A 22,544-nucleotide genomic window follows, 5' to 3' on the forward strand; every position below is an offset into this window, starting at 1 on the left:
GAGCTGAAAGGCGAGACTCCGCAGACGGCGGGCTCCGCGTCCCTCTGCTCCCGCGGGCGCGTCTCCTCCGGCTGGTCGGGCCGCTAGGCTGCTGCCGTCGCCCAGCTCGCGGTGCCAGCTCTCTTGCTCCACGCCCGGCTCCCAGGCTCCGTGCCCTCGCCATTGAAGGGACTAGGGGCGGCAGGGCGGATGGGGACATCTGGGAAGCGAGGAGAGTCGTTCTCTGGGCGTCCCCCTAAACCGGGTCCAGGGTCCCCTTCCCCGCCCCCTGCGCAGGTGTGAGCGCGCGAGTGTACGCCTCGGCGGGCGTGAGTGTGAAGTGTGTGTGCGCGGGGGAGTGCGCGGAGGGAGCGCGGGCGGCGGGCGGCGCGGGAGGCGGGAGGCAGGGCGCGGGGAGGGGGCTGGGAGGGAGTGTGTGCGCGCGTGCAACTCCACTCCGGGGCTTTGTGCGAGCCCGGGCCATAGCATTGGCGGCGGCTGGAGGAGGAGCGGCCGGAGAAGCGTGCAGCCCGTCCGCCAGCGCCCGGCAGCCAGGGCAGGTGGGAGCCCGCGCGGGAGCCGAGCCGACGCGAGCCGGAGCGGAGTCCGAGCGGAGCCCGGGCGGAGCCCAGGAGCCTCGCTCGCGGGCGGCCCGTGGGCGGCAGCCGGGCGGGGCGGGCGCCGGCGGGGCGGCCCCCCAGTAAGATGTGCGCGGCGCCGCGGGGCGCCCCCCACTCGCAGCGGCGCTCGGGAGCCGGGCAGCTGGGCCAGGCGGCGCCTCGGGGGCTGCTGCGCGCCCGCGCCTAGAGCTGCCGCCCCAGGGAGCCCACCACGGCCGCGCCCCGGGCACGCTCGGCGGCGCCCAACGATGACCGCTCCCTGGCGGCGCTTCCGGAGTCTGGTTTGGGAATACTGGGCCGGGCTCCTCGTGTGCGCCTTCTGGATCCCGGACTCGCGCGGGATGCCCCACGTCATCCGGATCGGTAAGGGCTCCCCGGAGCCGGGGGTCTCTGTGCGCCCCGGGCGGGGGCGGGAATGCGGGGCCAATGAACGCGATCCCCAGAGATTCTCCCGACCTCTCCGGGCTGCCGGGGCCGGGTGACCACCGGGAGTTCGTCCCGGTGAGGACAAAGTTCCAAAGCCCAGGTCACGGGGCCTTACTTAGTGGGGAGGAGGCGGCCGGGCCGCGGCGGGCGAGGGGCCCTTGGCGCGCTCGAGAGAGGCCAGACCTGGCTGAGAGTAGCGAAGCGCTCCAGCTCCAACCCGAGTGGCGGGCGCATTTCCCGGCGACTGCCAGCATGACCGGCCGCAGACCGAGTTCTGGGACGCGGCTTCTCCGCGGAGCGGGAGCCCTGGGGAAGGCGCCAACTTCTCTCTCCTCCTGGCTCCCGGCAGGCCCGTCGCCCCCACCGGGAGCACGGCTCCAGCGGCCGCGGCGGGGACGCGGGCGACGGCTTCGCAGGACTGGGGCATTGGGTCTCCTCTCCCGGCGGCCGCCCACGGCCTCGGGGGGGCCCCATCCGGCCGGGCGGCTTAGGGCAGAAGAGGAGCGGCCGCCGCCCGCCGGTCGCTCCTGCGGTCTCCCGCGGCAGGGGGGAAGGGAGCGACGGAGCCTGCCCACCGCGGCCGGGAAGGCGGCGGGAGGGATGCGGGAGGCTTTTTAAAGTTAGCCGAAATCCCTCCGCAGCTGGCGGCGGCTGGCGGGGCTGCGCGCGGCTTTCTGGGGCTTCCGCGTCTCCGCTCTCTTCTCGCACCCCGGGCTTTAACTTTGTTGTGGCCGCCCCAGGCGCCCTGTGGGCAGCGCTCTGGGCAGTGCGGGGGTTCTCCGGGTGTCAGGCCCGCGCCCGCCAGGGCTGGGCTCGGCCTGGCCACGGGGAGCCTCGGCCACGCAGGGCCTGCGCCTGCCGCCAGGCCGGAGACCTGGGCCGCCTGGGTTCTTGAGGCACCACCACCAGCATCTGGCACCAGGCGGGCAGAGCTTCTGCTGAGCCAGGGCCACCTTCCTCCCTTGTGGCACTTCCCCGGGCGCGGGCGCGGACTGCTAGAGGCGTGATGGGGTGCAGGGAACCGAGGTTGGGCTTGGTTTCCGTACTTGAGGTTTTCCTAGGAGGTGGTCAGGCATCTGGGGGTGGGGGTCTGTCTTCGTGGCTCGCTCTTGGATCCCATAATCTCTTGAACTCAACATCCATCGGGATGGGGGTAGAGCGCAGTCCTAAGCGCTGCCCACGCTGGGGTCTTTCAATCCATGCCGGGACCCTCGCAGACTCAAACCCAACCCGGATGCAGAGGAGTCCAGGCACGGGTCTCTGGGGACATCCTTCACGGTCAGGCTTAACCGTTTGCAGCCAGGGCTGCTCTTGGCAAGCCAAAAAACCAAACCAAACCAAACCAAAACAAAACAAAACACAAAACGTCTTCTATCTCGGCTCTTTTGCCTGCCCCAGCTCCCAGTTTGATCACCATTCCAGGGGCAGGCTCTCCTTAGTAGTGGGCCAACACTTCCTTTATTCCTTCCTTCCTTCCCTGTTTTTAGGGTGCCCTTGGGAGAAAGGAGGGGAGACCCAAAGGTGCTGTGTGTCCGTCCCACGCATTGCAGGTTCCTCTTGCCTGGTTCTTTCCTCTGCAGGGGGTGGGGGGGGAGAGCTGGGTATGATCTAGCCCTGCCTCAAGGATGGAGGTCTTTGGGGGCCCAGGAAGTCAGGAGCAGATGAGGACAACCTAGAAGGATGAGCCAAAGAGGGGCAGGATGATGTATCCTAACCTGCCCCCTCTTACTGTGAAATTGACTTGCACTGGGGGCTCCTCACTGCTCTGAGGGGAAGCCCCAGCCTGCCTGCCCTTTTCTTGGGTTCAGCTTGTAATAATGCAATTAAGGATGGCAAAGTCGTCCTCTCTTCTAATCTTCTTCGTATTAAGCCCCAGGATTAATTAGCGTGTCAGCCCAAGCCATTTATATCTGAGAGCCCTGCCCCATTTGATTCCCAGCCCCAGGACTGGGGTGCTGCGCGGATGCCAAATGTGACCGCCGGAGCTGTGCTAGCTTGGATGGAGGATGGGAAGGCTCAGAAGCCTCTGGGCTTCTCTGGAGCTTCCTGGGGAGCTGAACTTCCATCATCTGAGCCCAGGCTGGAGCCTTAGCTGGAGCCAGGGAACCACAGTGGACGCGGTGCACGTGTGCGTACACACACACAACACACACACACACAATCCTATGCCAAAACCCAAACACACTGCCTCGGCTGGGTCTGATACTATTTCCCTTTTCTGATCCACCCATGGGAGTCCAGGACTCTGGCTGGGGCTGCAGGAATTGAGGTCCTGGAAATTGGGCTCCGGAGCGTGCTGGGTGCTTCTGGTTCCCCACACCGGTGCCTGAGCCCGCTGTGCCTGGGGCCGAGTCCTCCAGCAGGCAGGCATCCCCAAGCACCAGCCTGGGAGAGGGTTTTCCTGCAGGTGTCTGAGGGGCTTTCTGGGCCGGTGAGCAGCATACCCGCCCCTCTCTTTGTGTCTTTTTTGGGGGCTGAAATTTCCTCTTAGACAAGGAGATGGATAGCTCAGCAGTGTGACAGAGTGTTCAAACAATCCATCTTGAATAGATGAATTGCATTGCTCTGTCTTTTTGTAATTGTGTCTATCAGAGGGAGAGGTCAAGGCATTGATTGCTTGGATGGTTTGCAAGTAACAAAGGAGAGCGAGGGAGAGAGCGAGGGAGAGAGAGTAATTGGATTGTAGTCTGCGGGAAAAAATGATCATTGATTATTTTATATGAATATGTGGAAGATGTATCTGTGTGTGATTATCAAGTGTTGCTCATTGAAGGTTTTCAAGGCATATTGTTGGGCGTTTTATTATTACTGTTATCGTTATTGTTGAGATGGATTCTGGTCTTAACTCATGGAAAGCAGTGTGATGCATGGGTTCTCTCAGTCAGATGGGCTTCACTGACCTCACGGGGGAATCTGAATTTCCTGGTTACGTGACCCAGAAGCTGAAGTGGAGGGGCCTTAGGCTGGGAGTTAGGAGGCCTGGGTTTTCTGCTCTGTCTTCTGCCCGTTTACTGAGCCATTTTGGTCAAATCACACTGTCCCCCCAACCTCGAGCCTCAGTTTCCTCATCTGTAACCCTTTGGGTTGGCTGTGACAGTGTGGGATCTTCTGTGGCTTCGAAGTACCTCTGAGTGGAGACTGGTGGGGACTGCTCTGTCCGTGACATTGTAGGTTTCATGGTTCCCTGAGGCGCTCTCGTGTTATATGCATACTGTAGGATCGAGGGCCAGCTTGGAACTTGAAAAGGGAACCAGACAGTGGTAGCGGCAGCTGGGGAGCTCTAGTGGATGGTGATGATCTCTAGCCAGCCAGGGGGAGGTTCAGAGCCAAATGACTGCAGAGACATAAAGCAGGTGTATGTGGTGGGGGTGGGGGTGGCAGGGAAGGGCTGGTTCAGTCCGGGACTCTCTGAGCATCTATAGACGGAGCAGGACAGATGAGCCCTCGGGCCCCGAGCCTGGGCTGGGGGGCCCAGTGGGCACACGCAGCAGTCTGTCCCTGGGGAATGAGATCCCCTCCCCCAGAGGTCCCCCAGCCAGCCCCGTCCGTCCGCATCTCCTGCGATCAGTTCACCCAAATGGTCCTGAACATTCATCTCCTGAGTTTGGGAGCCTCGTGTAAAACAATGAGGAATTTCTTACCGTGACTGGTGATGCGCTGAGACATTTCCGCCTTGTAGGAGCAGACAGGAGCTGAATGAAGATCAATAGGGTTTTCCCCCCTGGAAGTAAATAGTTTCAGACAAGACCTGGGAGTGGCCCGAGGGGCCTTGGAAGCATTAACTTAAGGAATTTCTGCCTCCACTTTCCAGCCCAGACGCTCCTGTCAACCCGGGCTTCCCTCCTCCTCAAAGCTGGAGTTTAATTTCTCCTCGATGCTTGCCTTGCACTGCGCTGAACAGTCTTTAGACATCAGGATGGTCTGGGGTTTTTAGAGGTGGCTTATGCAGGGTGAGCCAGGCATTGTGTCCTGACTGGGCTCTTCCAAGGTCACTTGCATCCCCCTGTTGCTGGCATGGCAGCTGACTTCAGAAGTCCAGCCCGCTGTGCTATTTTGAAAGGGCTTTGAGGGGCAGCTCTTCATCTCCCACCCCTTCAGGAATGCAAGGCTGCTTAGCTGCTTTTAGGATCTTTTCTGGGGCCTGTGAGCCTACCCGAGTCCCCCGTGTTCCCACAGGCACTCTGTGTCCCTGCTTTAGGAAACAGAGCCCCCTCAGGGGTTGGGGGGGGTGGAAGGAAGCAGAAATTCCTTCTAATGTCCCCCGTGGACATTAGAACTCTCCCTTGTCTTGGGGGTGGGCTACAAGGCCATATACACGGGAAGTGGCAGAGGCTGCTTGGGGTGCCCTTTTAGGAGGAGCCTCGGTTGTGCTCAGCAACTGGCTTTGTTTCTTATCTGCTGAGGCCACGCTTCCTCCATCCTGTTACAGACAGCTGCCCCTGCCCCCTGTGGCTTCAGCCCAAACCCCACCTTGTTTGCCCCGGGCCCTCCCGAGGGACTGCGGAGAGGCGAGAGCCAGTGCTCCATTTGGCTGGGCAGCAACAGCAGCAGAGAGGAGCCTGGAGCTGTCCAGGCCCTGCCCAGCAACAATGAGGACCGAAGTTCCAGGAGCAGGGTTTGTCCTCCTGATGCTGGGGTGATGGGGCTGGAGCTTTGGATGGACGGATGGGCCCTGGGGGGCCTGGTGCACACAGCGGTCCGGGCTCCTTCGCTGGAATTGCCCTTCTCCTGGGTGCCGATTCCCCAACAGCAGCACCAGGGGGCAGTGTGCCTGTGTTGAGGTATCCGTGTGTGTCTCCTGCCTGGGACCCCACCTGGGTCTGGAGCGACAGCAAATCACTGCACAACAACAGGGACAACACAAGGGCCGCAGTTTATGGAGCACTACCAGGTGCCAGGTACCGTGAGGTTCCAAACACTGACCAGTCCTGCGGGGGAATAGTAAGTGCTCAATAAAGGCAGCTGCTGAACGCCCCCCAATCTTATTTAGCCTTTGCCACCCTGCAGTCATTGTTTCCATTTTGCAGATGGGGAAACTCAGCTTGGCAAAGTCACTTGCTTGCCTGAAATCACAGGGCCGGAGAGTGGTAGATGCAGGATGGGAACTCCCATCAGCCCGGCTCCAGGTCCTGTATGGTTGACTGTCTGTGTGGTTGGAAGGTGTGACAGCACTGCCTTGCAGAGGCGTTGAGAGGAGCACCCCCAGCCCCATGGCTCTGGGCGCTGTGTGTGGCCTCGTAGGGCTGGGCTCTGTCTGGCCTGGTGTCAGAGAGGGCTGTGGAGGTTCTGCGGCGTTTAACCCTGGCAGTGCCAGTTTGCAGAGTCGCGCTGTCCTTGCTGATGGGCCACGGGGCATGCTTCCTCCAGAGGAAAGGACCGGTGGTCTTTCCCACCCCTCCCACCAACACACATAACTTACACGGACTCCATCCTCCCTTGTTTGGGCTTCTGGACTCTGCCCAACACTCCAATTCAAGCCTGAAAAAAAAGGATGGACTTTCCCTGGGGATGGCTCGTCCTCCCCCCCCCATAGGAATTCCTCTGCTCTGGGGACTCCTGCCTCCATGTCCCTCTGGGAGCCACCAGGTGGTCCTCAAAGCCCTCGTCAAGAGCCTTGAGGAAAGGGCCCCATCCCTGTCTCCCCCTCACCTCCATCCTCATCTGTCAGTGAGCTGGCAAGAGCAGGTGGTCGGTGAATTGCTCTTTGTTCTTCCTTTTCCCCCTCACCTCCCTTTTCCCTCCCCAATCCCATCCCCTTTCCCTTCCAACATCCTTTCCAGGCTAATAGGTTTTATGGTCATTTGATTTTTTTTTTTTAAAGATTTTATTTATTTGACAGAGAGAGACATAGCGAGAGCAGGGACACAAGCAGGGGGAGTGGGAGAGGGAGAAGCAGGCTTCCCGCAGAGCAGGGAGCCCGATGTGGGGCTCGATCCCAGGACCCTGGGATCATGACCTGAGCCGAAGGCAGACGCTTAACGACTGAGCCACCCAGGCGCCCTATGGTCATTTGATTTTTAAGCAAGAGTCACATTCCGAATTTGCAAAGGCAAATTCTTTTTTTTTTTTTTTTTTTTAATACTTTATTAGAGAGACACAGTGAGAGAAGGGAACACAAGCAGGGGGAGTGGGAGAGGGAGAAGCAGGCTTCCCGCCGAGCAGGGAGCCCGATGTGGGGCTCGATCTCAGGACCCTGGGATCATGACCTGAGCCGAAGACAGCCGCCCAACTGACTGAGCCACCCAGGCGCCCCGAGCAAAGGCAAATTCAAATTGACCCTTCTTGTTCACCATGTTCCTTCTTCCGGGGGACGCAGGGAGACTGACCTGATGGTGGCTGCCAGGGACAGAACTGTTGTGGGAACTGCACTGCTGAGAGCCCCTAGAGAGGTGACAGGTTTGGGACAGGCACAGTCGGAGGGGTCATGTTATTTTCCAGGGCCTCAGTTTCCCCATCTGTAAAATGGGGATGACACCATCTGACTCATAGAGTCAGAGAGGTAGGGCGTCTTTGCAGAAAAGCTTAAATGCTGTCCAAAGATCAGCATTTCTCCTTGCTGGTGTTCGGGGAGTGTGACTCCAGCAGGGGGCCAGGATGAGGGGGAGGCGAGTGAGGCGGCAAGGGGGCAGGACTCTGATGACAAGGTCATCACTCTCCATGGTGACCCTGTGCTGGTGCCTCTGACTGCAGGAGCGGGCGCTTGCTGACACGTTGCGTCCCAAAGGGCCTCGTGGGCCTGGACCAACCCCTGTGCTTGCTCACGGAGTCCCTGCTCTCCTCTGCTTCTCTTTGTGCCCCAGAGACAAAATCCTACCTGAGTGGGAGTGGGGACACTGGGGTGAGGCCCAAGGGGTTGGGTTTGAGGACGACAGGTCATTCTGATTTTGCTTTTGTTAACCTTTGGCCCCGTTCTATAGTGGCAATGCCACAGAGCAACTGCGCCCCAGCCCTTGCCTTGTTTTATTTCCTTTGGAGTTATGTACAGGGTCCCCCTGCCTCTGACTCCAAGCCTGGCACGCCCCTCTCCCCAAAGGTCCCTCTGCCACATTCTCCCCCTTGCTTCCTTGGACATCTCTGCCTTGTTTACTGGTGCTGACTGACCTTGGCCGGAGTTAGGCTTGTGGGTGTGTCTAGGGCTCTCTCCGGTGCATGCATGTCCTGCCTCCCCCGTTAGACAAGGAGCTGCCCCAGAGTGTAGAAGGGCGCCTCCCCCACCATCACTACCAGGCGGCAGAACGAGTTGTTTTGGAGTCAGATAATGTATTTTACTGGTTCTAAGATGGACTTCCTGCCTCTATCTTCCCACTTCTCTGAAATCAGTGTGTCTCACATGCCATAACTGGGGTTATCTACAGGATCTTTTTCTTTCTTGGCACCCCAAAACATCATGGCACATATGGGGTTTGGGAAAATGTGGTGGATCTGAGTTAGACTCTGAGTCTGCATGTCTGTGCCTTGTGACATTGGGCAAGTCACGTTACCCTGGAGCCTCCGTTTCCTCATTTACAAGGTAGAAATATTACTATTAGGCAGATCCATATGCAGATGTTTTTGACCTGCAAAAATTTCATATGGCCGAACCTTATAGTATCATCTTCACAGAGTTAGTGTGAGGATTAAAGAAGATAAAGCGTATAAAGCTCTTTGCATGGTGCCTGATGTTTAATAAATGTTAGGAGAGAAAGGATCCCCCAAGGGTGGGGGCCGTGTCTTTGCCATCAGTCTCCATGAGCTCTGAGGCTCTCTGCTGTTTATGTACCCTCTGCCTTGTGCCAACCCTTGTGCTCAGTACTCCATGCAGCTTAGTACATGGCATTTACCCATTGCCCGCGCACCCATGTGCCCCATAGCGGAAATGGTAGGGTCTGGCTGCCTGTAACCGTTACCCACCAAGTTAGGGAGAGAGGGAGGTGCCCTTCAGGATGCTTCTGTGTGTTAGCTCCCAGACTCCTCCTGGCCTGCTATTTATCACATACCTGCAGCCCATGAGGGTGCTGGTTCTTCCCTATATTTGCAGTATTACCATTGAAATGTATTTTTCCTGTGTTCAGAGCCGAGAAGACCCTGGTTGTGGGATGTTCTTTAGAAATTGATCCGGGGAGTCCTGATCCGTCCTTCTTGGATGTGGAGTTGAAGCTTGCTTCTTGGGCAGGCCCGTGCAGCCCAGAGAGGGTCTTTGGCTGGAGGCTGGGCTCCAGGGGATAGACACTCCTGGCTCTGCGGGGAGACATCAGGTAATGAGGCCAATGGAAAGAGCTGGGGAGGAGAGAGTTTGGAGATAATGAGATGGAGTGAGATCCGGCGTGAGTGGCAGCTTCGACTCCAAATCCTTTGGTGCCAAGCTGAATGGTAGTTAAGGAAGGCAGGAGAAAAAAGGGAGCAAGAAGGAGCTAAGATGCTAGTTTGTGTGAAGGGGGTTCCAATCCATAGGAGACAATTAAGTCTTGCGCTATTAAAGGGACCGATGCAGACAGGCTGCTGATGGAAGGGGGTTTATAGAGTTCTCAGAACAACTGCAGAGATGAGCTCTTTAAATATGGGAGCAAGGGAGACTTGTGCAAAGCCTTCCTGCATCTGCTTTGCAGAACTGAAATATGCTATTCCAAAAAGCCTGCCCAATTGGGTGGAAAAGCAGGAGCAGGGAGCCAAGGACTTCCCAGGGCTCCACGGCATCACATTTCTTGTCTGTGGTGGAGAATCACAAAATCTAGGCTGAAAAGGACCCCAGGGGTCATTCTAGGCCTCTGGTTCTCAAACATCAGCATGCATCAAAATCACCTGGAATGCTCGTTAAAATCCAGATTGCTGGGCCCCACCTGCAGAGCTTCTGATTCAATAGGTCTGGGGGGAAGCCTGGAATTTTACGTTTTTAGTAGGGCCCCAGATAATGCTGATGCTGCTCATCTGGGGCCTACCCTGTGAGGACCACTGTTCTAAGTCACTGCAGGGCCCCCCCTTACAGGTGGATCTCTGGTCTCTATTGAATACCACCTGAGACAGGAAGCTCACTACTTTGGACCCTGTTTTCTTCCTTACTGCAGATGTTTTGGCTGATTCCAATCTTTGTTGCAAATTTTCCCCTAAAGTTTGTCTCCCCGCAGTTCTGGGAAAGGCCACAGAACTTGGATGTTGAGAGTAGAGGTTCTGAGATCCACCTGTCTGAGTTTAAACCCTTTTCCCCCTCCAGGCTCTGACACTTTGGGTAAGTCACTTAACTTCTTGGCCTTAGCTTTCCTCACCTGTCAAATGGGGAGAGCAATAGATTTGACCTCATGGGATCATTGTGAGAATGAATCTGCCTGGCACGAGAGAAGTTGTCCATGCACTTTCACAATCTATCATCGTGGATTAGTTAGCAGGTTCTGGAATCTGCGGGCCTGACTTTGAAGCCTGCCTCCATCATTTCCCATCCGTGTGATCTTGGGCAAATTAATCTCTCATGGTAATAATAATAATGATAGTACCTGCCTCACAGGGTTGTTATAAGGATTAAGTAAGTTAATGTTTATAAAGTGTTTAGACCACAGCGGTGGTAAGCACTCAACAAATGGCGTCCATTACTCTTATGTTACAATCACCATGCCCACTGATTCTGGTCCGGGTTTGCTCCCTGTCCCACCATGCAACCCTATGGAAATGCAAAGGCATTTCTCCAAATTAAATTTTTCCAAGCTAAAATGCTCAGTTCTAAAAAAAAAAAAAAGATGCTCAGTTCTTCCCCCAGCAAAGATGCTCCGTTCTTCCTGCATGGTGTTGAGAGCTCTCCACAGCGCTGCTTGTGAGTTGCACCCAGTAAGCGCACTGCTTCCTCGGATCTCAGCTTCCACGTTTTCTTGTATAACTCAGACCACTATCTCTGCCTTCTCAGCAGCCGTCTGCTTTGCCGAGTTATGCTGAGCTGGTGGTCTTTTGAGATCACCTGGTCTTTTGCACAGGCGTCGCTGCTGATCTATAACTACTCTCATCTTCCCTTTGGCAGTTGATCTTTCGAGCCTAAAGGCAGGACCTGTCATTTATCCTCGGTAAATCCTGTATCATTGAACCTTCAGGCGGTTATTCTCGTTCATTGTTTCTGGACCACCAAAGCCTGTTCCGGTCCCTCCATCCTCAGGAGGTAGATGTGAATTTCACCCTCTTCATCCTCCCACTCCTGGGGTCTGTGGTGGAGAGGTTAAGTGGGTTGTGGGCCTACGCTGTGATGGGGGCTGGAAGCCTCTGTTCTGGATGGTGCAGCTTTTGTGGCTTCCCTTTCTGTGGTCTGGCATGCTTAGTGCCATGTGAGCCTGGATTGAACCCGCTTGCCCTCCCTTCTGCCATCAACACGTTAGGAAGGAAGTGACCAGTGTCCAGAGTCCGTTGGCTTAATTCAGTGATCTTGGGTCCACTGTCCTATACTTTAACCAGCTTCAAAACCCCGCTAGCTTCCTTTTTGCTTTCAGGCCCTTTTTGACCTGCCGACTTAGACTCTGTCCCTCCTTGCCTCGCACACACTCTCTGTTCCACTGTACCAAGCACCCAAGTCTGCAGGGGCCACTGTGCCTTCCTTTACACCCTGGATCTCTGCTCTTGCTGTTCTTCCCAGATAACTTCTAGTCATCCTTCAGGTTTCAGCCTTTCTTGATGCCTGCCCACTTTGATGGGCCCTCAAACCCTCCATACTTCCCTTGTCATAGCACTTACTGTACAAGCAGGGACCCCAGATGGCTTATTCACCACTTCATCCAGTGCCTCTAGCACAGTGCATGGCACCTAGTAAGGGACTAACAACTATTTGTTGAACAGATGAATGCACTGATGGATACAGTCATTTGAGGAGAAGTTCACCTACCTGCCCTGTAACTTAGCTCCACACCTTTTCCATCTGGTCAGCAGGATTTTGTGAAAGACATCGTTCGATTCTTCTACCAAGTCAAAGTTCTAGCGAAGTCTTTGGTGTTCTGACACCTTAATTCAGCACCTTCTATGCTAAGACTTTTTCCATGTAGCTAGCTTGGGCAAAACTGGAATATTTAGAGGAGTGGGTCCTTCTTTTCCTCAGGCCCAGATTGGTCTTTACATCCATTGTCTGGTTCGTATCATGATGATTTTTCTCGAGAGAGAGACGCGAGATGTCTACTTCAAGGAGAAACTAAAGAAGAGCTCCTGACCTCACCGGTCCCTCCCCGCCACCTGCCCCTCAGCATCTCTGCGGCTAACCTCTGGGAGCTGAACCAAGACAGAGAACTTCTGCCATTTGTCCTTACCAGGCAGGTCACTCCGGACAACCGGCAGATAGGGCTGCTGCTGTGCCGCGTGCTCTGCGGCCGGGCCTCGCTTTCTGCCTTCACCGTGTCACTTCCTTCTGTTAGGATGTGTAGACAACAGGTCTCCTTGCCAGCTTCGTGTAAAGCAGAGGTGTTGACAGTTGACCTGGAGGTTCAGGCTGTATTGTCAGCTTGGACCATTTAGCCCCGGGGTCACATGCATCATCTGGGTTCTTGGGAGTGTGAGTGTGTACACGTGTATGTGTTTGTGTACTTTGAAGAAATGACCACTTGGAGGTTTGCTTCTCTAGCACACGCTTCCCACAGTGGGGCTCAACAGCCATTCTTTATCCCAAAGCCTGATGAGTGACTGTAGTGACTTTCCTTTGGGTCAGTGGGGAGCTCAAGACTTCGGTGGTGCTCCCAATTCCTGGCGGACTGGGCCGACGGGTCTACCGTATCTGTGTAGCCGAGAGTGAGGCCAGGCCAGGTTTGCAGTGGAGCCCTGGGCTTCCCCTCTTGCGCTCGACAGCACTGGACTCTCCCTTGAGGCCAGGCCCCCGCCTTTCTTGCTTCCTTCCCCAAGGAAACAGATGACACATTATGAGCAGAAAGAGCCTGTTGCCTACATGGCCATTTTTCCTGCCCAGTTTAATGGAGGTGACAGCCGTCTATTTTACTTGTCTCGTAACATCGAATCAGTAAATAAAATATGGGTGAACTCTCAGGTTTAGCTGAATTATGGCTGGTCCATGGGGACGGAGGGCTCGGGGAGAGCTGAGCAGAGAGATCGAATCCATGGCTTGTTGCGAGAGAGACCGAGGCTTGTGTCCCCCTCTAGCTCCAGGAAATCTTTCAGTGCTGAAGAAGGCCAGGCAAGGTCATCCTGTTGACAGTCTCTGAGTTCATGGAAGAGCCAGAACACAAGGAGGGGTCCCCCAAATGTTGGACCTAGAGGAATACAGCACCTGTCTTTCCTCTTTCCTATCACAGATTGGGATATTGAGGACCAAAAGGGGGACATACTTTGTGCCACATCCCTTGGTGAGCCGTAGGAAAATCAGATGAAAACATGGGTCTCTGACCCCCCACTTCATTAAGAAAACTCCATCCTTGTTCCTATCTCTCTCTTTCTCTCTCACACACACACAGCACACACACTCACATACACTCACATACATTTGAAGCTTTAAATTTGCAGTCTTGAGGTAGACTAAATTTTTCCAGGGCTGAAAAACAGACCTTTAAAACATTTTTTCCACATTGAGGGAGAAATACTAAACCAGATTCATGTGTGTTTAGAAAGGCTCATAGATAATTGATATACCCTATGTAATTCCCCAAGAGGCTGGGAGATTAAGGTTCACCCCAACCTCTCTGTTCAGCACCACGGAGAGCAATCAGGCCCTGGGGTAGTGAGTGGGCGCCATCTGCCCGCTGGCTCTTCCAGCAGGGGTGATGTGGTTGTCGTAAGGTCTTGCTAAACAGGCGTTCTTTCTCCGAATGCTATTCCTCTAGGACTCTGGGGTTCGTAAACTGGACTGAGGTGTTTAGCAGGCACACAGTAGGCTAGTAAGAATGATTACTTGTGGTCATTCAAATTAAGTAATTCACAGTAAAAGAAAATGAAGAGAACAGATAGAATTTTCTCTACCCACCCCCCCCAAACACACACGTAAATTGTTCCTAAGCCTTTGGTGCTTTGTACAGCTCTTCTGCTAGGGAGCAGTAGCAGATGACAAAACGAGTGAACAGTCTATTGTCAAAGATCACACCTGATACCAAGCGTCTTTGCTCAGCTTGTCAGCATCATCTTTCACATCGCATTTGGTAAGTAGGCTTGTGTTATGTATTTTTATCCTGCTAAATGTGATTTCTTAAAGTATTTTGTGTGTTATTTCCTGAATTGTGGAACCCTACATACCTATAATAGAGCCATATTTTCTGCCAGTAAATAAAATTACTCCTCGTTCAGGTGATGGGAATTAAATGTGTCACAGCTTCATGGTTTTCCCCAAAGAACCCCAGGAGTACCAGGTGCTCCACCACCTGGTTGTGTCTGAGAAGCCTTGCGATGGGGCTGGGTATCCACAAAGGTCTCTCCTAGACAGGAAAGGCACTCTGTGAGTGGCCTCAGCATGCCTCAGAGAAAGGGGGACCTTTTGTCTGTCACTGCGGTGCTGGGAGCTGGCTGGAACACCTGGCCTAGAAGCCCAAGGGCATAGGAGTCTGAGAGTATCTGAATGACAGAGTCAGAGGAATTGGCATGTGCCTTTGAACAAGGAGTGATGTTTAAGTCAACGGGCTCCGAGGAGGCAAGATGGCACCTTTCAGTCACACAGCAGATTGATGTGGATCGGGCAGAGGGAACGTGGACTCTGGTGCCTGCAGAGCAGAGTTACTTCAGGGCCCTGGCTTGAGAGATCTCAGTGAGAGGGGATGGGTTTTGTTTTGTTTTTTTTCTCCTCCTGCTCGGATTCACAGAATCAGAAAAATCTGCTTTGGAAATGTGGCTATTTTTATGCTGTTTGTAATTTAGTGTTTATTTCCTGCTGTTTTCACATGGACTCTGGGCTGACTCACTGATTCACCAAATATTTATGGAGCGCCCACTCCGTGGGTTGCGGAGTGCACCAGGAAGGGGGTTGTGGAGGATCTGGGGGCACAGAGCAGCCTCCCAGGACCTGGTGGTAACTCGGTGGCCTCCTGCTAGGTCCATGTAGGTGACCTTCAGTGATGGGCCTGGTTCCTTGAACATGCAGATACGTGCAGTGCAGACCAGAGCCCCACACTGGGATCTTCCTCATTCTCCTGGGTGCTCTAAGGAAGAGCACTAAGGCTCAGAGAGGGGAAGGAACAAGTAAAAGTCACACAGCAGAGGCAGCTGGGAAGCCACATCTGTTCCCTTGCACCTTTCACGCCCATGTTCCTGCTTGCCTTGCTCCTTCTAAAACGTACCATCCCTTCCATTGTTCTGAGGATTCCTTCACTCCTGAGCTGTCACACCCCATCCTCGGCCCCCCCCCCCAAGGCTCATTTTGGCCAGTTCCCTGTCTCTTGTCAGAATGGAACCTTCAACTTTTCCAGATGGGGCAGGTGTGTGTGTAAGTAAGGAGGAAAGGTAAGGATAGAGGTTAGCATCCCATTTTTGTCTCAAAAGAAAAGGTTCTGTCTCCTTTGGTGGGAAAGCTTTTCTTTCTGGCTGATTCACATTCTTCCTGCTGCAATGTAAATCCGTCTCGCCCATGACATGACATGGCCATTTGTGGAGTTTGGGAAGGAACATCTCGATTGGGAGCCAGTAGCTTCGGGGACTTTTTTTTTTTTCTAGGGCTGAAGCAAAGAAGCTCTCAAACAATTAAGCTGAAATGGCTACACTTGCCCTCACATGGGCTTGGGCAGATTTATAATATTTTCCTTTTTAAAAAATGGGGATTTTTTTTCATGGAGACAATGATTTATGGAATAATCAATTTCTTTATCTACCTAACACATTGGAGTGATCCGTCAGCGCAGGCATCCATCTCCCCCAGAGGCTGGAGAGGGCCGGCAGACTTTGAGCCTGACTCACCCGGCAGAAGGTGGTTTTTCTGTGTGCTACTTTGATCCCAGAGTCTGGATCTGAGGCCTGCAGTAAGGAAGGTCTGGGGCTCCTGCAGCCCCACTCTTTGAGCACAGATGCTGGTGCTTTCTCCTCCTTCGTGTCAGCCCCACCAGGAGAGGAGTAAGGTCCAGCACTCGCCAGCCCCGTAGTACAGGTACGGAGACTGAGAGGAAGGTCAGAACCCAAAGCTTGGAGATGTGAAGGCAAGGGTTGTCATCTCTTAATCTCTGAAGGCTGTTGGGTAGGAGGGTGAGCAAACCTGGTCTTAGAAGTGCCAGCAGAGAGAATTGGAGCCAGTGAGAGGATGGCCCAAGAAGGCAGAATTTGGTTCAACACCAGCCATCTCCTAGTCAGCGCTATTTGAAGATTAAGTAAGATACCTCAGGGGTAGTGAGCTTCCTGTTAGGGGAGGTAATCAAGAACAGATTGGCCAGGGATGTTACTGAGGGGCTCTGGGTTCCTTTCACTATAAATTCTAGGCATCCCCAGCTGTGCAGCTAGAGAGGCTATAAAAACCCAGGCTTTCTAAGTTGCCTGAAAGGAACATGCCTGCTCTGTTGAAACAGACTCCACCAACTCACAAACTCTGAGCTCAGAGTGGTGGTTGTGAGGAGTCGTCTTAAGGTCAGACTCTTCTTGTCCTGTCTCCTGCAGCAGTTCGTCCCTTGGCAGTGCCCAGGGGTCAGGAAGGAGACTGGTGGCTGCAGCCAGCCCCAGGAAGGACCTGTCAACGTTTTTGAGCAGTATAACACCAAATACGCTGGCACGCCTCGTGCCATCTCATTTGCCCGTCTCTCTGCTATAGGTGTGATTACCTTCTTTTGCAGAGGTAGGAACTGATGTCTATAGGAGATGGATGGTCCAAGGTCGTACAGCTGGCCAGGGGCGGGGCTCTGTCCCATTCACACAAGCACACGAGCTGCTGTTCCTCAGCGAGCCTTTACTGAGCACATACTACGTGCCAGCCCTGGGCCAGGTGCTGGGACCCTCAAGATGAGCAAGACAGACGTGGTCCTTGTCCTCATGGAGCTTGCAATCTGGCAGGAAAGACAGACATCAGAGAGTCACTACAGGTTCAAGGCCTGTTACAGAAGGGATGAGCAGGCTGCTCAGGGGAACATCAGGAAAGGCTTTCTGGAAGAAGTGACGTTTGGGTTGAGACCTGAGGGAGGAGGAAGGCATGGTGATATCAGGATGATGGGGAGGAGTGAGGGATGTGTTCTAGGTAGAGGCGATAACGTGTAAATGCCCAAGGACAGACAGTTGTGTTAAGTTGAACTGTAGGAAACTATCAGCTTTGTAGGTCAAACGTGGCCAAGTACCAGCAATTTCATGTGTTTCAGACTCGCATTTAAAAAACTCAAGGAAGTCCGTGGGGTGCCTGGGTGGCTCAGTTGTTAAGCATCTGCCTTCAGCTCAGGTCATGTTCCCAGGGTCCTGGGATCGAGCCCCGCATCGGGCTCCCTGCTCGGCGGGAAGCCTGCTTCTCCCTCTCCCACTCCCCCTGCTTGTGTTCCCTCTCTCGCTGTGTCTCTGTCAAATAAATAAAATCTTTTTTTTTCTTTTTTTTTAAGATTTTATTTATTTATTTGAGAGAGAGAGAATGAGAGACAGCATGAGAGGGAGGAGGGTCAGAGGGAGAAGCAGACTCCCCGCCGAGCAGGGAGCCCGATGCGGGACTCGATCCCGGGACTCCAGGATCATGACCTGAGCCGAAGGCAGTCGCTTAACCAACTGAGCCACCCAGGCGCCCCTAAAATCTTTAAAAATAAATAAATAAAAATAAAAATAAAAAACTCAGGGAAGTCCAGTGTGAATAGAGTAAAGGGAGGGGGATGTGGAAAAATAAGGCCTGAGTAGAGGGCTTCATATAAAGCTCTGTAAGCCTTGTGAGGAGGCTGGACTTTATCCTAAGGGCATTGGGCAGCCATTGAGGAATGTAGGAAGGGAGCAACATAGCCAGATTTGTGCCTTTGAAAAGTCATCCTGGTGGCTGTGTGGTGTGATTACATGGGGGTGAAAGTGGAAACTGGGGGGCCATCAGGAAGCTCTTTAAGTAGTCCAGGTGAGAAAGGACAGGGAGATGTGTGGGGGCAGATGGAGGGTTGGTTAAGAGACCAGGTGTCCTCAATCCTGGTCCAGGGCTCTCCCGAGAAGCCACTGTTCCCTTGGCCCCAGGCCTGAGCACTGGAAGCCAGGCCATGGTACATGATTGGACCCTCCCCAGAGCCATGCACCTGTTTTCTGAGCCCTCTGTCGTTGGATGCCACATCCAGTTGTCTGAGAGCTCAGCTGGGCCTCCGCCCCATTGCATGGTTCCCTGGTTTGACCAGAAAACCCTCAGTGTGTTCCGTGTCATGGTGTGCAAGGTGATGAGCACTCCATGGGTGGTGGGTTGCTCAGTCTCCTCCAGCAGGCGGATGGGGCTTGGAAGTCTGGTCACCTGGCCAGGCCTTCTGCAAGTCCTGGTCTTTGTGACAGCCTGGCCGGGAGGCTTGAGAAGGGGACTCTGTCTCCACTTTCCTCTTTGAAATCTCTAAGGGGCCAGGAGCTTCTCCATGGCTGAGCTGAAACCCTTCTCCCACTGAGGATGGAACCCTCCTTCTCCTTGGCAGAAGGTGGGGGGAGGGAGACCTCAACTTGCAGGACAGATGCCTGGGTCAGTGCCACTGAGGACTGCTGCATCAGGGGCAGGAGGGACAGGCGCACGGATCTGGCCGGGCTGTGCTTGCCTTATGCTTTCCATCTCCAGCCCCCCCCGTGCTAACACAATGTTGCTGTGCTCCTAGACATAACACGAATGATCTGTTAAAGGCTCACGATGTACCAGACACTGTGCTAAGCATCTTCCCGACATTCATTCACTTAACACAGCAGATCTAAGAGGTAGGGACTTTACCCCACTTTAGAGATGAGGAAACAGAGCGTGGCAGAGTGCACACAGAGAAAGCATTCAGAAATATTCCTTGATACCATTATCGTCATCCATCATCATGGCTGCTATTATTTTATTTTATTTTATTTATTATTATTTTTTAAAGATTTTATTTATTTATTTGAGACAGAGAATGAGAGACAGAGAGCATGAGAGGGAGGAGGGTCAGAGGGAGAAGCAGACTCCCCGCTGAGCAGGGAGCCCGATGCGGGACTCGATCCCGGGACTCCAGGATCATGACCTGAGCCGAAGGCAGTCGCTTAACCAACTGAGCCACCCAGGCGCCCCATGGCTGCTATTATTTTAAATAACGGCTACCAAGACCTGTCACAGTTCCTGGCATAAAGTGGGTGCTCAGGGAATATTTGTTGAATCTGCTTACACAGATTTGGGCAGAAAATGGGGTGAGCGGCCTGGGTCAGGAAAAGGGAAAAGCTTGGGAAAGGTGTCTTCCCAGCTTCCTGGATCCCCAAGGATCTCTTGCTCCCATTCCTGCCCCCCCCAACCCGGCCAGGCCTTTCTTAGCCTGGTCCCTCTGGTGTCTCTTGCTCCTCACCTGTCCCCATTCTTTGAGCGAGGGCACCTGGATTCCGTTTCTTGGCAGCTGCAAGAAATGCAGGGACAGCCCCCAGTACCCCTCTCTTGGGGGAGTGGGTGGGTTGGAAGACCCCCATCCTTCAGGACTTCACCGTTCAGTGGGCTCTGCCCGGTCCTCCACTACTGGCAGATGCTGCCCTCAGCCAGTCCAGCCAGGACTCTACATAAACTCTTCACACCCAGAACCATTGTCAGCTCAAGGCAGGTGGGGCTGTTTCTGACTTCTTGCGTCTGCGTTCTGTGCTTCCCACATGAATGCCCTCCCCCCTGGCCTCCTGCTGAATTTCTTCTTTCTCATACTTCCTATCTGTCATAGGCTCACCTCCTGCGGGAAGCCTCCTCTGATGCACCGGGCAGTGGCACGACCTTCCCTGAGCCTCCCAGAGTGTTGCTCCAGCCCCCTTTTTATAGCACTCCTCATGGGTGCAGAGATGATCTCTTCCACTTGACCCCCTGGTCACCCCAGAGCTCAAGTGGAAGCTTGTGGACCTCTTGTGTTTGCTTCTGACTGTGTTTTTTTTTGTTTTTTGTTTTTTTTAATCTTGTTGATGGTTTGCTCTCTTGAAGGCAAACTTCTTAGCCTCGAATTTAAGGAATTCCCCTCCTGAACTCCTTTTCTAGGTTCTGCTCTCTCCCACCCCCACCCCCATCAATTTAATTTTAACTTGAATTAGTTTTTTAAGTTGAGTTAGCCAACATTCCAAAATTGGGATGTTTTATATAAAATTTTGGGTTTCTGGCTTCCTTTCCTCCATTTGCACATGCCATAGCCCCCACCTATCCTTACAGTGCATCCCCTGAGACTGGCCATTCACAGTCATGCACGAGCCCTGCTTGCAGTGGCGTTGAGAGGGAAAGGTGAAACATTTTGTGCAGCTGTGTTTTTATTATCGGGAGCGAAGAAGAGGCAGAGCAAGAGGGCCGTTTATTTCAAATGCCTGTGTCTCGCCCATCCTGCTTCCCCGTGGGGTTCCTTTTGGCTCCCGCAAGGCACGGGGTCCCTGACCCTCACGTGGATCAGGAGCTTCTCAAAGGCAAGGACCTTATCTCGTTCCTCTTTATCATGATATTAAGAGCTAATGTTCACTGAGCCCCCCCCCCCCCATCTCATTTAACCCTTACAACATCCCTAAGGTCGGTGCAGTTATTTTGTCTTTCCAGAGGCGGGATCTGAGCCCGAGCATGGGGAAGGACCTGTTTGGGAAGGGGTGGTTGACAGATTTTTATGCCGGTCTGCCTGGCTCCAACTTGATGTCCCTGCGTATTCCCAGCAGCTGCACCAAGCAAAGCCCACAGTAGACAGTTAAGTGCCAGACAGATCACACCAAATCCCCAAGTCACGGATGGGCTGGAGGCTGGGATGGGGCCTCCCAGCAGTGGACGGTGGTGAGTGGCATGTTTAGGATGTTCCCGGCTCTTCTTCCTTGGGCGTCTGGATGACTGTGAGTGGTGCTGTGTATCTCGATGGCAGCATTACCCAGAGTTAAGTGAACACGTTCCAGGCAGAAAATCTGCTGGGAGTCCCTTCTCATTACTGTGCCTTTGAGGCACCAGGATGTGGTGGGGGCATCAGAGCGCTGTGGGAGCATTTTAACAACCACTGTCCTTGCCCCCGCCCTGTCCCATTGTGCCGACACACCCCCAGCCACTAATCAGGCATGGATAATAGGCCACACAGACACATGCCCTTTCCCACCCGCCTCCGGGCTCTGAGCGGGCATGCAAAGTAGGAGGCCCTGCCCAGCCTCCACTTCTGCTTGGCCAGGGTCGGGGAGAGCGGAGAGAGGCTGTGCCTGCAGTCCAGCAGGGGCATCTACAGTGATAGGGTGGGCTGTCTGGTGTCAAGGGTCGGGAGGTGGCTGCAGAGGGAAGCTTTAGCAAGGCATGAAGGGCCAGCTCTGCCTAGGATCGTGTCTGTGAATCCCGCCTTGCCCAGACACATCCAGCTTGAGATTCTAGACATCTGGCCTTTCTGGGTCTGACAGCAGGTCCCTTCCTAGGGAGAATAGCTGTGGCTGATGGCGTTGGATATCGTGGCAGGGACGAGGCGTGGCTGCCTTACTCTCCCTGGCACATAGTCTCCTGGGTACACAGTTCAGGGCCGCTGCCCGGGGGCTGAGCTCAGCCCCGCACCACTGTGGGACCTGAAGGTCTCTGCTTCTGGAAATTGCGGTGACCCTCAAGGTCAGATTGTGGAAGTCTGTTTGAGTAGCCTTCATTCTTCCCAGCGCTGAGGAGGTCATGCGGGGTTGTCAGCCCCAGCCACACGTCAGCAGATCCCGTGTCTCCACCTCCTGGGGGCTTAGACCTGCAAGAGAGCGAGAAAACCTTGGAACATTCCACCTCCCTCAGGCTCAGTGCTTCCTGTGCCAGCTGGAAGTGACTTTGCAACACTGTTAAAAGGTGAGGCACAGCCCCCTTGCTGGGGCGGATGCCAGCCCCTCGGGGCGCTTGAGGAGAGTCCGAGCCGGGGCCTCCCAGAGGCTCCCAGCCTCCCTGTGCTTTAGCACACGCTCTCCAGGGAGACAGGCTTCCTTGCTCTCGGGGTGGACAGCACTGCCTCTCTCATCGCCCCATCTCTGCAGACAGGTTCACACTTAAAACAAAGAAACAAAAAAAGAACTAATAGACCAAGACTAGGAAAAAACGACCACCAAGGCTTATTGGGCACTTATGGTGCCGGGTAATATAGAGCAATTCTGGGTGCTCATTCTTTAGTTCTCATCATGACCCTGTGAGATGGTCCAGGAACCCCCTGTTGCAGGTGAAGAGCTTGTGGCTCAGGGAGATGGAAGGACTGGCCCGTAGTACTCAGCCGGTAGGTGGCGGAGCCTGGGTGCGCTGTGGAGGTCAGCCTCAGAGCCCTGGCCCTTAGCCATTCACACTAGGACGTGGTTACCTCCTTAGAGAACACGCAGGGTACTGTGGAGTATGGATTTTTCCAGATTCCTGAACCTAGAGTCCTGATAAAATCCGGGCAGGAGCTTCCTGGGCTTCAGGATCCCTTGATGCTAAGACAGGAACAGGATGTTTAGACTCTATTTTGAGCCCACTGTTTTCATCCCTGAATGAACCAATGTGGATGAATTCTGAGCAAGAGACAAAAGAGTGAGTCAGGAAGAGGAAGCCTGTGATTGAGA

The 22,544-nt window shown here is 54.2% G+C and overlaps 1 protein-coding gene across 1 annotated transcript in view; it reads left to right on the plus strand.

The window, feature by feature from the left end:
- Positions 1 to 659: 659 nt before the first annotated feature.
- GRIK3 (glutamate ionotropic receptor kainate type subunit 3) overlaps positions 660 to 22,544 on the plus strand; it is a 220,924-nt gene continuing 199,039 nt past the window's right edge. Inside the window, exon 1 of the mRNA XM_045898073.2 lies at positions 660 to 962. Within this exon, the coding sequence (XP_045754029.1) occupies positions 848 to 962 (115 nt within the window). The 5' untranslated portion in view covers positions 660 to 847. The remainder of the gene's footprint in view (positions 963 to 22,544) is intronic.

Source organism: Mirounga angustirostris, unplaced genomic scaffold, assembly GCF_029215605.1.
Source record: "Mirounga angustirostris isolate CCGP_5_RB_7025 unplaced genomic scaffold, mMirAng1.0.hap1 SCAF_4, whole genome shotgun sequence".
NCBI lineage: Eukaryota > Metazoa > Chordata > Mammalia > Carnivora > Phocidae > Mirounga > Mirounga angustirostris.